Source organism: Salmo salar, chromosome 15 (assembly GCF_965601325.2).
Source record: "Salmo salar chromosome 15, fSalSal1, whole genome shotgun sequence".
NCBI lineage: Eukaryota > Metazoa > Chordata > Actinopteri > Salmoniformes > Salmonidae > Salmo > Salmo salar.
Window position 1 is genome coordinate 83,810,384 of NC_138305.1, and position 17,706 is coordinate 83,828,089.

Below are 17,706 nucleotides of genomic sequence, written 5' to 3' on the forward strand. Positions count from 1 at the left end.
ACATAGTCACCCGATTTTGGGGGACCAAAATTATTGGGACTTATTCACTTATATTTGTATTAAAGTAGTAAAAAGTTAAGTATTTGGTCCCATATTCATAGCATGCAATGACTACATCAAGCTTGTGGCTCAAAATGTGTTGGAGGCATTTGCTGTTTGTTTTGGTTGTTTCACATGATTTTGTGCCCAACAGAAATGAATGGTAAATAATGTACTGTGCCATTCTGGAGTCACTTATGGTAAATAAGAATAGAATATGTGCCATGAACCCTTCAACATTAATGTGGATGCTGCCATGATTACGGATAATACAGAATGAATAGTGAATAATGATGAGTGAGAAATGTACAGATGCACAAATATTATACCCCCAAGACATGTTAACCTGTCAATAACGGGAGGTTAGCATTTTTGGGGGAGCATGGTATTTGTGCGTCTGTAAGTCATTGTATCATTTCAAATCCAAAGTGCTGGAGTACAGAGCCAAAACAAACAAAATATGCACTGTTCCAATACTTGGAGCTCACTGTATGTGGACTAAGTGAACATTGAATTTAAGTTTAAGTTAGTATTTGCCCCTGAGTGAAATGAGCCAGCACTCTTCTCCCCACCCCCTCTTCCAGAGCCTGTGTAATGTCACGTGTGACACGGTCACAAAATGACTGACATGGTGGTTCAGATCATCATCATGGGTGGTCACCAACCTTCCCACCAGTATGAACCAGGGGGAGCGGTCGTAGAAGGGATCCTGGCCGTCGCTGAAGATATCCGAGCCCTCCTCGGTGCCAGCGTCTGAGCTGGTGTCGTCCACGAACGCCTCGTCGTCCAAGTAGTCCGACATCTCGCTCTGTCGCTCGTCCGCCAGCTCTGTGATGTCTGAGTCGGCCGTGGAGAAGGTGGGTGAGGGCGTGCGGTCGGCCAGCCGCTGCTCGTTGACACAGCCATGGAAGATGGGGGAGCTAAGGGGGAGGGAAGGGTACAAGGGGAGGGCCGGGAGGGAGGGTGATGGGATGCAGGGAGGCAAGCAGCCAAGTGAAGTTAACAAAGGAGAGTTATAGTTTGGCTTGAGTGGATTGTACTGTAATGTGAAAGACTGACTTGAAGATTAAAGTCTGTCATGGTGCACAGTTGGAGAGGGATACACTGGTCTCATTTGGTAGAGCACGTTGCTAGCAACGCCAGGGTTGTAGGTTTCAGACCAGTACGAAAAAGTTACATGTATTCAGTCACTACTGTAAGTTGCTCTGGATCAGAGCGTCCGCTAAATTGCTAACATGTATATTGTTGACACTGTCCATATTGATAAAGTTATGTTAACACGAGAAACAGCATTTGAATTATAAGAACAAAAGCTTACTTACATTTGTTAGTAGTCTAGTGTTAACTTTACGACTAGTACTAGTCTTATTTAACTGAAACACTACATCACAAGAAACACAAACATAATTGTTACAACATTTGTTTTTGTACAAAAACATAAGGCGTAGACATAGTGGTTAGTAACAAAACAAGGACATACTGTATACATGAAATGACATTGATAAAATTAAAGAAAAATAAATAAATCACCAAATGAAAATAACAAACGAAGAGTGAAATGTTGTAAGGGTCCAACAAATAAAAAACATCATAAGGGCATAGAATGTACACTATCAACATAAAACATAAATGAAATGTGCTTATTGAAAGATGTGAAATAATTAAAACATGAGGCTATAAGGACAGAAAATGAATCAATCCAACAGCACAGACATAAAAATGAATAATGGAATCGTGGAAGTGTAAATGGATTCCATTTCATGAATGATTCATGAAAGCTCCTCAAAACAGCTGAGGGTATCCGTCCACATAACAAAACCAACCGCTTTGCTTTTCAACTCCATAAAGCAACTCCTTTACATCTAAAATACCCAACCAAAGACAGCAGAAGTGACAAATAGAAGTCTAACAAGAAAAATGTAACAAAGGAATTGTTGTAGCCAGTGTTGCGTCGTACGTACCTCCCCACCAATTTGAACCAATGAAAGCGGTCATAGAAGGGGTCATTTCCAGTCAGAGCCCCCTCGTTGTCGTCCTGATTGGAGGAAGCCATTTCCCCGGCGCGGTCGTACATCTCTCTCATCTGGTCCAGCCTCTGCCTGCAAATCATATCAGAGTTCCACTTAGACAACAGTTTCGCTTCATTCCACTGATACCGTTTTCCCATCACCCTATCGTGCCGACCTGAACAGTACTGAACTGCCGTGGATATTTTCTCTCCACCTTTTCCTTTCCAGCACTGTTCCACACCAGCAACTATGGTAGATGAATGTGTAACCAGGCCAACGCGGTAAAGCTTGGCTCAGTTCAGCTTAGCCAAGTAGTGTGAAGTTTATTATTATTAGAACTTCTTAACCGTTATTTTGTCAGCGAGTCATGTTAAGACCAAGGTCTCTTTTACCCAATACATCTAATAAATATTGACTTACGTTACATCAGAGGGCCAGACAACTTTCTGGTAGAGAACGCAGTCGTGTACTAAACTAGTCGCCCGTAATAAAACGCTGCGGTAAAATGCATCTAACGGCTTTAATGAAGTGGCAGCTGCATTCATATATAGAAAATGTCGCCATAGTCTCGGACCGGTAGGAGCGTCAACTGAATGATCAGTTTTCTTCTATAGAAGCAATTTTAAATTCTCAGCTTCTTTATTTTATATCGAATTGGTAGTTAGTCTTGTCCTATCGCTTCAACTCCCATACGGACTCGGAAGAGGCAAAGGTCGAGAGCCATGCGTCATCCGAAACACGACTCTGCCAAGCCGCACAGCTTCTTGACACACTGCTCGCTTAACCCAGAAGCCAGCCGCAAATGGTCACCACCTTTGTGAAGGGGTAGTACATGGGCCACCTTCCAAACCTTGGGGATAGTACCAGATATATTCGTCAGGTAAAAAATATGGGTTAATGATTCTGCAATCAAAAATGGAGGACAAACGTTTTAGAGCCAACTCAGGGCCTGGAATACAGGAGACTGTAAATAAGTGAATAACAAGTTGTGTACAAACCCCTGAGGAGAACACGTTTTAAAATGTATATTCTTATTTACACAGGGATTCATTTTTTGCAGTTTGGCATCTCTAATACATACTATGGGACAATGATCACTGACAAATGCAAAGACTCATTTCATATGCAAAAACATTTTTATGGGGGTTATTAGTAAGAATGAAATCAATCAATGAGGATTATGCAGGGTTTTTCACATTTATAATTGTGGGTTTTGAGATCAATTGAGTCAGGTTAAAATCAATGCACATACACTTTAGTTTATTAGATACAGCACCAATATAACTGAAGTGCTGATCTAGGATCAGTTTTGCCTTTTCGATAACAACGAATAGTATATGGACAGGTGTGACTTGATCCTAGATCAGCGAGCGTTGTGAATATAGGCCCTGTACCCTTTATCATACACCTCCCTTAAGGATGCAATGAGGGATGGCATCACGGATATCATAAGTGGGCATCAAAATCAAGGTAAGCTGTGGCAATATCATATGAATCCAAATCAACTCAATTCAGGAAGTGAATTGAAACCTGTGTAATTGATCATCTTAACATCCAAAGTAACGGGCAATTTCCAGTTTATAAACTGAATTTCAACCCCCTTTGCTAAAATGACTGTAGCTGACCCAGGATTGACCCCAGAATCAACTAAGAATCAACAACTAGGAGACCAGGGTTGTTTGTGTTCATTAGGTACTAAATGGAAGAAAAAGGAGGCACTACCTGGAACTGCCCAATAAGAAACACTCATTTTAATTTTGTTGCAAAACGTTTTGCTACAATGTGCCCTAATGAACATGACCCAGGGTCTTACTTGAGCTTCTCCAGGGACCAGTAGTGCGTGGCGCCATTCTTCAGGTCCTGTATCTCAACAGCCACCACGGTGCGGGGGAACGGGCGTGAGTCGCGCTCCTTCTCCAGCTCGGGGGGCGACAGCTCCGGGGGAAGCGGTGAGTACAGGGTGTCCGTCAGCAATACAAACTGGAACTGCACCTGAAAGATGGGGGAGTGGGAGAAGGAGAAGTCAAAAATGAAGGCAGGGGTGGAGTCCTATGTTCAAGAAAAGAACGCCAAAGGGCATAAATAATAGGAGAGTAGAAGCTTGTGATAAATAAAGAGCAGTAGGAAACCTGAAAGTCCTTTCCCCTCTACCATCCATCAGCCTGCTCCTACAACCTGACATGTCTATACTCAGAATAGAAATCACAAGCTCCTCTAGATCAGGTAGACCATGTGTCCCCCCCAAATGGTACCCAAATCCCTATACAGTTCACTACTAGGGGTCAAAAGTAGTGCACTATATAGGGAGCCATTTGGGACGCGTCCATACAGACCGGCAACAGTACGGTGACCGCAGGCTTCCCAAATGGCACCCTATTTCCTTTTATTGTGCTTTTCTTTTGACCAGGGAGGTCTGGTCAACAGTAGTGCACTATAAAATGAATAGGGTCCATCTGGGATGCATACCATGTGTTCATCTTCATCTCAAAGATCAACATCCATAATTTGAAGGGTTGTGTTCAGTATTTTCTCCAACTACCCTCTTCATGGAATGTATTGTTGTGATTGCTACTCATAAAACGTGAGTGTCCATCGCTGCTGATTTGAAACATTGTGGTGTCCTTCCCTGTGACATCATCTTATGTACAGTACCAGTCAAAAGTTTTAGAACACCTACTCATTCAAGAGTTTTTCAATCTTTATAAAATGTTGTACATTGTAGAATAATAGTGAAGACATCAACACTATGAAATAACACACATGGAATGATGTAGTAACCAAAAAAGTGTTGAATCAAAATATATTTTATATTTGAGATTCTTCAAAGTAGCCACACTTTGCCTTGATGACAGCTTTGCACACGCTTGGCATTCTCTCAACCAGCTTCATCAGGTAGTCACCTGGAATGCATTTCAATTAACAGGTGTGCCAAGTTAAAAGTTTATTTGTGGAATTTCTTTCCTTCTTAATGTGTTTGAGCCAATCGGTTGTGTTGTGACAAGGTAGTGGTGGTATACAGAAGATAGACCTATTTGGTAAAAGACAAAGTCCATATTATGGCAAGAACAGCTCAAATAAGCAAAGAGAAATGTCAGTCCATCATTACTTTAAGACATGAAGGTCAGTCAATCCGGAAAATGTCAAGAACTTTGAAAGTATATTCAAATGCAGTTGCAAAAACGATCAAGTGCTATGATGACACTGGCTCTCATGAGGACCGCCACAGGAAAGGAAGACCCAGAGTTACCATTGCTGCAGAGGATAAGTTCATTCGAGTTAACTGCACCACCGATTGTAGCCCAAATAAATGCTTCACAGAATTAAAATAACGGACACAACATCAACTGTTCAGAGGAGACTGCGTTAATCATGCCTTTATGGTCGAATTGCTGCAAAGTAACCACGACTAAAGGACTACTAAACCACTCAGCTAAGATGACAAGATTTGCTTGGGCCAAGAAACACGAGCAATGGACATTAGACCAATGGAAATCTGTTCTTTGGTACGACGAGTCCAAATTTGAGATTTTTGGTTCCAACCGCCGTGTCTTTGTGAGACGGAGAGTAGGTGAACGGATGATCTCCGCATGTGTGGTTCCCACCGTGAAGCATGGAGGAGGTGGTGTGATGGTGTGCTTTGCTGGTGACACTGTCTGTGATTTATTTAGAATTCAAGGCACACTTAACCAGCATGGCTACCACAGCATTCTGCAGCGATACTCCATCCATCTGGTTTGCGCTTAGTGGGACTGTCATTTGTTTTTCCAACAGGAAAATGACCCAACACACACCTCCAGGCTGTGTAAGGGCTATTTGACCAAGAAGTGTTGCATCAGATGACCTGGCCTCCACAATCGTCCAACCTCAACCTAATCGAGACGGTTTGGGATGAGTTGGACGCAGAGTGAAGGAAAATCATCAAACAAGTGCTCAGCATATGTGGGAACACCTTCAAGACTGTTAGAAAAGCATTCCAGGTGAAGCTGGTTGAGAGAATGCCAAGAGTGTGCAAAGCTGTAAGCTGTCACAAAGAAAAGGGTGGCTACTTTAAAGAATCCAAAATGTATTTTGATTTGTTTAACACTTTTTTGGTGACTACATTATTCTATGTGTTATTTCATAGTTATGATGTCTTCACTATTATTCTACAATGTAGAAAAACCCTTGAATGAGTAGGTGTTTCCAAACTTGAATGGTACTGTAAATATAATGACATTGACTGGAATTGGGATTCCCATTCTAGTAATTCTATTTCTATGGTGTACATTGACATTGTGCTCTGCGGATCAGCACGCATCTACCACTTTCACCTATCCTGTGTTTTCACATAAATGCAGAGGAGACAGTGAGGAAACAGGGAGAGGAAGCTACTTAAAACTATTGCTATGTAGCCATTGCCTCAGCTATTTTGACACTAGGTGTGTATGCGAACCCCGCCCAACCCCAATGGGCATGTGTTTCAGGAACCGGACCAAATTTGATAGAATTTTGTTCAGAATATAATAATAATTTTCAATATTATTATTAAGAGTTTAAATGAGGTTTTAAACTGAATTGGAGTGTATACTGTGACAATAGTTACCTTCTTCTTTAGTTCGACACTGATGGCGTTGGCCTCCTTCAGGTAGACCGCATTGCCCCACAGCTGGTCGCGGAGCGAGGTGAACTGATGGTACCGCCATTTCCTGAAGGCCCACTGCGCTAGCTCAAACTCATGCTGTGTCCAGGGCACTGAAGGGGATAGGGGACATTGTCAAAGAGTGGCAAATATATTCAAATCCACACAAGACGCACACGCAGAGCCACAGAGACATGCACACACACAGACACACGCAACTGTACGTACATGTTAAGTATTGTTCATGGGTTCAATGTTGGCGGGTTGTTTTTGACACTAGTATGTAGTAGTATGTGGTTGTGCTGGTTAGGAAGACTGGAATGTTTCATCATTAGTCATAAGACTGTTTTACTTGGAGTTCAGTTACCTTGATCAATCTTTTCTGATGAGTGGGTGATTTCTATGGGCAGTCAACATGACAACACACATTTTGCTCATGAAAAAAAACACACACCCAGGTGCAGTACAGGACCACATTAAAAAAGCTCAATATAACTAATTGAAATGGCTTTTTGGGCCTGTATTCATAAAGCGTCTCAGAGTTCTAATGAACAAGATCACATGGACAGGAGAGACCTCATCCTAGATCAGCACTCCTAATCTGAGATGCTTGACGAATATGGCCCCTGGTTCATGAACAGCAGTGAAATTCTATTCCTTGTTGCTCATGATTGAAAGAAGAACGCACCCTCCTCTTCCTCATCTTCATCTTCCTCTTCGTCGGGGGTCTCCACAGCCAGTGAACAGGTCTCCACCTGTTTCTGAAGTTCCTGCAACTTGCTCTCATAGACCTGCAAAGCACGGCAGAGGGCAAAGAGGAGAGAACGGACACCGCCCGTCAGCCAATGGACAGACAGGACGGGAGGACAGGAGGAGGGCCTAACCACCACCATCATCATCATTAACAACAACACCACAACCATGACAGAGCTAGCAGGTCCTGCGGGGATCAAGATAGATGGTTGCCTGATTCACACTATAGGACCAAAAACTATGCTGGCTCAGATGTTTCCTTTTCGCATGATATTTTCCAGCAACTATGGTTAATACGTAACCAGGCCAGCTCGGTCCTACTCTGCTTGGTTTAGCCCTTCGTGTGAACCAGGCTAATGGGGGAAAAAGGGATGAGAGGGGTAAGCTTGGGAGTCCACACACACCCACTGTCGATTTTCATGAGATACATTTCAGCTTCATAACCCTTTCACTGTCTAACCTAGCAACTGCAATGCTAACACAAAGTGACAATTAAAAGAACATTCATTTTGCACGTTTCAAACTGATTCATTAAATGATCTAAGAGGTTGGTAGATTGGAGAGGTTGGTTGAAGCGGAGTCTAATGTCATCCAATGAGGGGTGTCGTTCATGCAGGAGACAGTTGTCCCGATGACATCATGCTTTTTGTTCAGTGTCTTCAGGCGAACAATGTCGCCTTTCATATCGCACACACACACACACACACACACACACACACACTCAATGTTGGATGTTATACTGTAATGAAAACATGAAGACCAAACTCTTTGGTCCTTTAAAAACCCGCTCTATGCAAAATATTCTGTGCTACAGCTGAAAAATAAATGTAAGTGTCTCTGGATGACAACATAAATGTGTTTGTTTCTAACATTAAGGCAGAGTTAAATGTTTTGTTTCTGTGACACGAGGAAGAGATATATATATATATATATATATATATATATATCTGTTCAAAAGTTTGGGGTCACTTAGAAATGTCCTTGTTTTCGAAAGAAAGCACATTTTTTCTCCATCGAAAAAACATGAAATTGACCAGAAATACAGTGTAGACATGGCTAATGTTGTAAATGACAATTGTAGCTGGAAATGGCTGATTTTTTATGGAATATCTACATAGGCGTATAGAGGCCCATTAACAGCAACCATCACTCCTGTGTTCCAATGGCACGTTGTGTTAGCTAATCCAAGTTTATAATTTTAAGAAGGCTAATTGATCATTAGAAAACCCTTTAGCAATTGTGTTAGCACAGCTGAAAACTGTTGTGCTGATTAAGGAAGCAATAAAACTGGACTTCTTTAGACTAGTTGAGTATCTGGAGCATCAGCATTTGTGGGTTCGATTACAGGCTTAAAATGTCCAGAAACAAAATAACTTTCTTCTGAAACTCGTCAGTCTATTCTTGTTCTGAGAAATGAAGGCTATTCCATGCGAGAAATTGCCAAGAAACTGAAGATCTGGTACAATGCTGTGACCTACTCCCTTCAGAGGACAGCGCAAACTGGCTCTAACCAGAATAGAAAGAGTGGGAGGCCCCGGTGCACAACTGAGCAAGAGGACAAGTACATTAGAGAGTCTAGTTTGAGAAACAGACGCCTCACAAGTCCTCAACTGGCAGCTTCATTAAATAGTACCCGCAAAACACCAGTCTCAACGTCAACAGTGAAGAGGCGACTCCGGGATGCTGGCCTGCTAGGCAGAGTTCCTCTGTCCAGTGTCGGTGTTCTTTTGCCCATCTCAATCTTTTCTTTTTATTGGCCAGTCTGAAATATGGCTTTTTCTTTGCAACTCTGCCGAGAAAGCCAGCATCCCGGAGTCGCCTCTTCACTGTTGACGTTGAGACTGGTGTTTTACAACATTAACAATGTCTACACTGTATTTCTGTTCAATTTTATTTTTTATTTTTTTGGTCCATAAAAATAGTGTTTTTTCCCCCTCCAAAAACACAGACATTTCTATGTGACCTCAAACTTTTTTTTAAAGTTTGGACACAACTACTCATTCAAGGGTTTTATTTTATTTGTACTATTTTCTACATTGTAGAATAATAGAAGACATCAAAACTACGAAATAACACATGGAATCATGTAGTCACCAAAAAAAAGTGTTAAACAAATCCAAATATATTTTATGCATTTCAGATTCTTCAAAGTAGCCACCCTTTGCCTTGATGACAGCTTTGCACACTCTTTGCATTCTCTCAACCAGCTTCATGAGGTAGACACCTGGAATGAATTTCAATTAACAGGTGTGCCTAGTTAAAGGTTACTTTGTGGAATTTCTTTCCTTCTTAATGCATTTGAGCCAATTAGTTGTGTTGTGACAAGGTAGGACCAAGTTCATATTATGGCAAGAACAGCTCAAATAAGCAAAGAGAAATGACAGTCCATCATTACTTTAAGATATGAAGGTCAGTCAATCATGAACATTTCAATAACTTTGAAAGTTCCTTCATGTGCAGTCGCAAAAACCATCATGATGAAACTGGCTATCATGAGGAACGCCACAGAAAAGGAAGACCCAGAGTTACCTCTGCTGCAGAGGATAAGTTCAGTAGAGTTACCAGCCTCAAAAATTGCAGCCCAAATAAATGCTTCACAGAGTTCAAGTAACCGATGGAAATACTTCCTTTGGTCTGACGAGTCCAAATTTGAGATTTTTGGTTCCAACCTTCATGTCTTTGTGAGACGCAGAGTAGGTGAACGGATGATCTCCACATGTGTGGTTCCCATCGTGAAGCATGGAGGAGGAGGTGTGATGGTGCTTTGCTGGTGATTTATTTACAATTCAAGGCACACTTAACTAGCATGGCTACCACAGCATTCTGCAGCGATACGCCATGCCATCTGGTTTGCGCTTAGTGGGACTATCATTTGTTTTTCAAGAGGACAATGACCCAAAACACCTGTAAGGGCTATTTTACCACGAAAGGGAGTGATTGAGTTCTGGTTCAGATGACCTGGCCTCCACAATCACCCGACCTCAACCCAATAGAGGTGGTTTTGGATGAGTTGGACCGCAAAGTGAAGGAAAATCAGCCAACAAGTGCTCAGCATATTTGGGAACTCCTTCAGGACTTTTGGAAAAGCATTCCAGGTGAAGCTGGTTGAGAGAATGCCAAGAGTGTGCAAAGATGTCATCAAGGCAAAGGGTGGCTACTTTGAAGAATCTCAAATATATTTTAATTTGTTTAATACTTGTTTGGTTACTACATGATTCCATGTGTGTCATTTCATAGTTTTGATGTCTTCACTATTATTCTACAATGTAGAAAATAAAGAAAAACCCTTGAATGAGTAGGTGTGTCAACTTTTGACTGGTACTGTATATATTTACCAAGAATTATATATTGGGGATTGGAAATGATGCAGACAATTACATCGATGGAAGCCACATTCTATCTGCAATATTAAAGCTGAACTACCCCCTGGAAAAATGTATCACCCCAGCCCTACTATACAGGGAATAGGGTGCCATTTGGGTCTCAAAGACTCTCATTATCCATGTTGAGTCCACCTTTACAAAGACAAAAGAAAATCTCTCCAATTAAGATAATACTTTAAAATATAATTGGTAATAAGTATTTCCAAAACGTTTAAACAGGAAACGACTCTTATTTGCATGCACTATATCCCCTTCACTCTTATATTGCAGGTATGATATGCTTGGATTTCATATGAAAAATCTGACTTTTTAAATCTAATTCATAATAGCTTTTTATATGCACACTATCTGTCAAGGTGTTCAGTATGTCAAGATGGAAATGTGGTGATGGTATGTTCAATGTATATCATCACATAGAAATGATTAAAGTGAAAAACCTAAATTTCTTACTTCCATTAACATCTGGAAAACCACAAGTTAAAAGGTACATTTCTTAAAGTTTGAAGCAACAATTACTATCCTCTAGTCTAATAGAAAGAATGAACTTTCTTTGGGAAAAACTTTTTTGAATATCATTATTTCAGACTGCACCGACTTGGTGTATTTTGTAAAAACAAACCAAAAAGCACTATTTTGTGGTAATAGCGGAGCATGGCTAACAAATAATATTCTAATTATGAAGACAATGTGTAGTCCTTTGTGTGATGCATCATGCTACGTAATTCGAAATCTAAACAAAGTTTTTATTTATTTAATCAGCCTTCATCAATTCAAGTACTGGAGCCTGAACTGTGTCTGCATAAATCATGACTACTCTATTACAGTGCATCAAATTAGTGAGTTAAGATACAGGTTGTTGATTTATTTGGCGTAAACTACGTCTAAACAGTATCCTGTGTGAGTTCTGGGTCAATTAACCATTTCATTCAAGAAAGGGATAACTGTTGAGCACATTCATTTATGAACTATCGAGGTCATTAGATGAATTAAGCTAAATGTTTTTCTGATACTCGAAAACACAAAACAAGACGGAACATCGAGTATATGGTCATAAAGAATGTGCTTTATATAACACTAACCACGTTTCCATCCACCGTTTTTATGCGAGTAAAGTCAAACCGTACAAAATAAAACCACAACAGCTGTTATGGTAACTGGAGGTTTCGGTACAATTGTATAAATGCCGCCAGATCATGTGTTCGTTCGACATGGTGGGATCTTTTTGTGTCGGTAAAATGTATTATGTGAGAAATGGCGGTGGAAACGCCTTTATGCGCAAATATTGATATAACAACCCTCATATTGAAGTAAATTTGGTGTCACGCGATGATATTGTGTGTGGTCCTCCCACTACGAATCGGGAAACCGAGTTTTTGGGCTACAGATTAAATCAGTTATGAACTGCACTGGGTGGTGAATGTGCAGGGTAATCTTGGTGCAGCTTTCCAATAAATAGAGGGTCTTATTCTGGTGAAATGATTATGGATGCTTGACTATCGTTTGACAATTAAAAATATTCTCGTTTTTATCCATAATAATCTCGTCATGTAGACTAGCCTACCTGGCCGCACAGCCTACCCACACTGCGAACTGTGGCTAAAGCGCACTTCCCAAAATCAGAGTAGGCACATTTGCTATTTAACTCAACAGTTTGCGACAAAACGATCAGTTAAAAATGCGATGGAAACACATTGAATTTTAGGTTTTTAAATCGGCACATGTAAATTTATGAGAAAAAGTACATTTTGTGGGCACTACTTAAATCACGCACTAATTTGTTTCTGCAACAAGTCCGTTTGGTGGAAAAATAACATTTTCTTTATGCTGATTTTAGAATATTCACATGAGAATCTGTCGCTAATTGGACGGAAACGAAGCTAGTGTGGGGATGACAACCTCAGGCTGTTTCTTTCCAACGGTATAACGGTTTTCCTCAGCAATTTCAAACCACTTAATGCTTTGTTTTCTTGCCATGAAACTTAATAGTATGCTGATACTGAGTATCATGAGATCCTTCCCTCAGATCTTATTTAACATACAGCCAAATGTTCAATATCAATTCACACGAGGCTGCTTGGCCTTTGAGAAAATGTAGATTTTTGGGGGGAAACCCAGTAAGATTAATTTAAGTAAACAAGTTGAACACCAAGCAACGGCCTGCATCTGTAACATTTTATTTCAGTCATACTTCGAAAATAGATCTCCAGCAACACAAACTTATGCATTATATCCTTGATAAAACCTGTGAACAATGAAGTTCCAATATTTTTTGCACAAAGTACTAGCCTTTTACGAGGCAACAACATGATACACAGCCATATTGAGGCACTTCATATCATATTCAGATAGACTAACAACACTGACCAGACAAACATAACATATATTTCAAAAGAACAATATAGCTGTACATTGTCCATTTCATTGACTACTTTTCCAGCTCTCCAGGTAATATTTTGAGAAGCTGTCAGCACCGGATGCATGCGTTAATAACATTATTTATTGGAGCATTGACTTGAAGGCATGCAAAGACAGTCAGAAGCAAGAGCACTTTTTAAATGGAAAGAAAGCAAACGGTTGAAGAAAATGTCCTATAGATTTTTGCCATTTGGTTTGCATTACACACAAAGGTAGAGTAAATAGTATTTTGAGAACTTTATATTATTCTGTTATCTACAGTTATCAATAACATACTGTAGCTCAGATAGGCAAATGCATATCACAAATCTCTAAGCATCCTGAATGAAATGTTTTCTTTAAAGAAAGTCATTTAGACATAGGCGTTGGCCATTGCATTTGGAAATCACAAGGTTCTCTTCAGGCATAGGCAGCGAAGTAAGCTATTAAGGTATAGGAGATAAGAATACTTAACTCACTCAGAAGTGAAGAGAGTCAACTGACAGCATCAGTGGCAAACTCATGAGGAAATAATTATCTCATTTCAAGTCTGTCAACAGCGTTTACACAGTGTAATTGATAGAGATAAATGCATGGTATCAGATACATTTTTTCAGGGCGGTGTTCTAATCACTAAACTATTCCTTAAGAATGAATGTGTGGGAAACCGAACAAGATGTGTACGTATTCCATTCTTTACAGATGGAAATGGCATTCAATGTGTCATGTATTCACAACAGCAAAATGTACTGTCCATTAAGTAGAAAGTGAGATTTACAAACTTACGAGCCCACAATTTATGAAATCACATATTCGAGTCAAATCCAATTGGACAATGATGCTTCTCCTGAAATATGCAATATGCAAAGACTTTCATTCTTTGTGTTACTCCCAAGTTTTTGAGGGTGAGTCTTTTGAAACCATGGTAACCCTTGGTTGGACATCCTCTCCCTAAGAAGCTGCATTTTGTGGGTCTGAGTCACTGAACCAGAGATAAATAAATGGCAATGTAATACATTACCCAGAATCCACAGGCTCTTTCCCAAATGGCACCCCATTCCCTACATAGTGCACTACCTTTGACCAGACTTCTATGATCAAAAGTAGTGCACTAAGGAGGAAATAGAGTGACATTTGGGACACAGCCAGTTTTAGTACTGTACATAGAACACATCCCCGTGGGAAAAGCAAGACCCGTGGCAGTTGGTCTTAACAAAATGATGTTCCGCTAGATAACATTAAATCAACATCTACATTTCAAACAATAGAGTACAAAAAAAACGGTGCTTAAGACAGATCTCTGTCCATATTCTCTCACTTTTTTGTAATACGATTGAGAGTACAACTTCTTCATGACTTAAGGAAGTGCAATTGAGTTTTGGAAATACAATGTACGGTGGCAGTCGCATATCATAAGTAAAAATACCTATTTCCTTTCATTAACACTAACTATGAAGACAAGAGGCTTAACATTGTTTTACTCATGGTGGCCAAAAGGAATAATAAGGCATTGTCTCACCAAACTCGTTAATTTGGTACATTTTCAGCACTAGTGGTTACAAGTATAGGGCAATTTAAGGTATTCATTTAGTATGCAAGTGTTAAAATTGAATCAAAAAGTTATAGGGAGATAGAGCCAATGAAGGTCTTTGATACCAGATTGTAAATGCAGAGCAATGTTAATGACATGTTAGTGAATCATTAAGGCACTTCTTTGATTCCATTCTATCAGTCTTCATTCATTTTCAAAAGGCAGTCAAGTGTTGGTGGTGCACAGTAAATTAATTCACAATGAATGCATAATCTAATTTACATACAGATTATATTGTATTACACAGTCACTTTGATGTGTAGCTTAATTAGCTGCTAACTTCCATATCGATAATAACAACAGGTCAATGTAAAAACCTTTCAAATGTGACATGGTAAATTATGATAGAACACTTACTGTCCCGAAATGATATAACAAACATTGTAAATGTACACTTGGCAGATCCGGTTAGTGTACCAAATTAAATAAAAAGGGTGAGAATATTTCATGTTATTTTTCCTGGAGTTGGGTTTCTTAAGGAAGAGAGTAAATACTGTTTGACTGTAAATGTTGGGCACTTTGTAGACACCAAGGTAAAGGGTTTGAACTAAGGATTTAGAAACAACCCTGTTTGCCCTAGCCAAGGGTTAATCTTTATAATAGCTAAAATAACATTCATTATAAACCAAAACGGCAAACAGTGTAAAACGCAGATGATCAACCATGAAAATCATTTGTCTGAATGAATCAAAAATGTATGATGATTTATCATTATTTAAAAAGGATGACACAAAAAGTCCCATTATCTTGTGGTGGCTTTGATTCCTTACAACAGCTCTCCTCATTTGCATATGTTGAAATAGCAACCAGTGCAGCACAACGGATACAGGAGGAAGGGCATAGATAGATTATGCAATTGAAATGGTCAATTGTGCTTTCATTATACACATACCATTGAAATTTGGATCAACCAACACACTGTTCAAGTGCAAAAAGAGTCACAGTTCTAGCTGTTTGTCTCACTGTGGACAATTATTCTGAGGTGTTGTGATCTGTAATGTGTTTGTCTACTAAAGTACAGAACTCCTCATTCCCACGAGCCCCATCTCACACTGCCGTCTCTCGGCTAGCCTTCAGATCCTTCAGATTAGGGGCAGACATTTGCCTGCGCATTCGAGGTGGTGCCTGAAAATTGCTTTGATGGTTTGCTTGGTCAGTTTGGGGATATTTCTGGTAACTAGTGAAGTTGGTGTTGGCGCCATAGGGCATGCTGTTGTAGTGGCAGGGCTGTTGGTGGTGTGGTTGGGGTTGTTGGGCCTGTTGGTTTTGGTAATGGTGCCGGGGTTGATAGAAGGCCTGCTGCTGCTTCCTGCCCTTATCAGTGTACTGCAAGGACTCCATGGAGCCGGAGGATCGGCGGTCCATGGAACCATAGTTTCGGCGGTCCATAGAACCAGAATTTCTGCGGTGGTTGAAGGAGTTGCTGCGGCTTCGTTCATGGGACTGCTGATGCTGCTGCTGCTGCTGCTGGTTTCTATGGCTTTGCCTCTGGCCCTGGCTTTGGCCTTGGCTTGGGCCCTGCTCCAGGTCTTTACATCTGCGTGGCTGCGGGGAGGGGCTCGGCTGTTGGGGGTAGGTGGCTTGACTAACAGGAGTCGCCATTCTCTCTACGGGCTCTCCCCCCTCCACAGCCTGCACCTGACCCCCCCCCTCCTCCTCTTCAAAGGCCTCTTTTGGCACCTTCAGCTCAATGACCCGCTCGTCGGTGATGATGATGTGGGTGCCGGGACTCCAGGAGTTGCGGTGCGTGGGATTGCTTCGGAACGGGAAGCGGAGCTTGCGGTCCTCCGGCGGGATGAAGCGGTGGGGGCCGCTCTGCCGGCGAAGCTGCTTGGTGATCTCCTGCTGCTGGAGACTCTTCAGGCGCACCTGCTCCTGCCGCATCCAGCGCATATGGCCCCGGCGGAGGGTGGAGTCGTCACCCGCAGTTTGCAGTTCGCCCTCCTCCCCTTCGGCCTGCACCAGGGGTCGGCCCTCCCGAGGACTAGGGGTTCTGGGGGCGCTAGCAGGGGGGCTGGTGGTAGGCGGGCTGGAAGTCTGACCCTCTGGGGTGATGAGTGGCAGGACTTTCTCCATCTTGACCATCTTGTTCCTGAGGGCACGGATTTCCACATCCTTCATGTTGTTCTGCTTCTTCACCTCATGCAGAATGTCCTCCAGCTTGTCAATGTGCACCTTGAGGTCATCCATGGGGTCGGCCACCACACCTGCTCCCCCTCCGCCTCTTCCCACATTACCGTTGGTGAGAACATCCTCGATGCGTTCGTCGCCTACCCCGACCGTGTCCCACACGTCCCTGGCCACTGCCCGCCACGAGTCCCGCTCGTTGGGGTCCTTCTTGCCGTAGGCGGCGCACAGCTCCTTCATCTTGACGATGGCCAGGGCCTCAATCTCCTGGCGTGTGTGGCGGAAGTCGTTGAGGGCCACCTCGTAGCAGATCTCCTTCACTGCCTGGATCTTCAGGTCCGAGATGGTGACCCACTTGGCATCCTTGGTGATGCGTCGGTGCTGGGGAACCTGGTACATTTTCACAGGCTCCCGACGCTTCCCACTGCTGGGCAAGCCACACTTTCTGACTATGGACTGCAGCTTGCTAGGAGGCAGCTTTTCCCTCAGGGAGGTGATCAGTCTCCAGCTTTCCTCACAAGACCTCTTATCTGAGTCATCGCCACTATCAGAGTCGCCATCCTTGAAAAAACAAAACAGGAAACAAACCAAAGAGGTTCCCAACAAAATGAAGAAATTAAAATGGGAAATCAAAAAGAGGAAGGATGGCTTTTAAAAAAAGGAAAGGATACAAGTATGAATATGCAACATGGGAACTTCTATTGCCACGGGGTGTTCTTGGGTAGGATTGAAATGTATATAATTACTCATTTTCTACATCCGCATACGTTTTTCTAACCATTTTCAGTGTAA

General features: G+C 41.6%; 1 protein-coding gene across 9 annotated transcripts in view; it reads right to left on the reverse strand.

Annotated features, from left to right (window-relative positions):
• Nucleotides 1–17,706, reverse strand: part of kif1b (kinesin family member 1B) — a 101,283-nt gene that overhangs the window by 25,578 nt on the left and 57,999 nt on the right. For 3 of the 9 annotated variants that reach the window (XM_082962099.1, XM_014145800.3, XM_014145795.3), the window contains 6 exons: nt 7,355–7,457; nt 7,034–7,066; nt 6,631–6,779; nt 3,862–4,040; nt 2,001–2,138; nt 705–959 (listed from right to left, as the gene is read on the reverse strand). In XM_082962099.1, the coding sequence (XP_082818225.1) occupies nt 705–959; nt 2,001–2,138; nt 3,862–4,040; nt 6,631–6,779; nt 7,034–7,066; nt 7,355–7,457 (857 nt within the window). Of the gene's footprint in view, nt 1–704; nt 960–2,000; nt 2,139–3,861; nt 4,041–6,630; nt 6,780–7,033; nt 7,067–7,354; nt 7,458–12,959; nt 17,476–17,706 lie in introns of those variants that run through there. The other 6 variants (XM_014145801.3, XM_014145797.3, XM_014145794.3 and 3 more) reach the window with 4 other exon arrangements.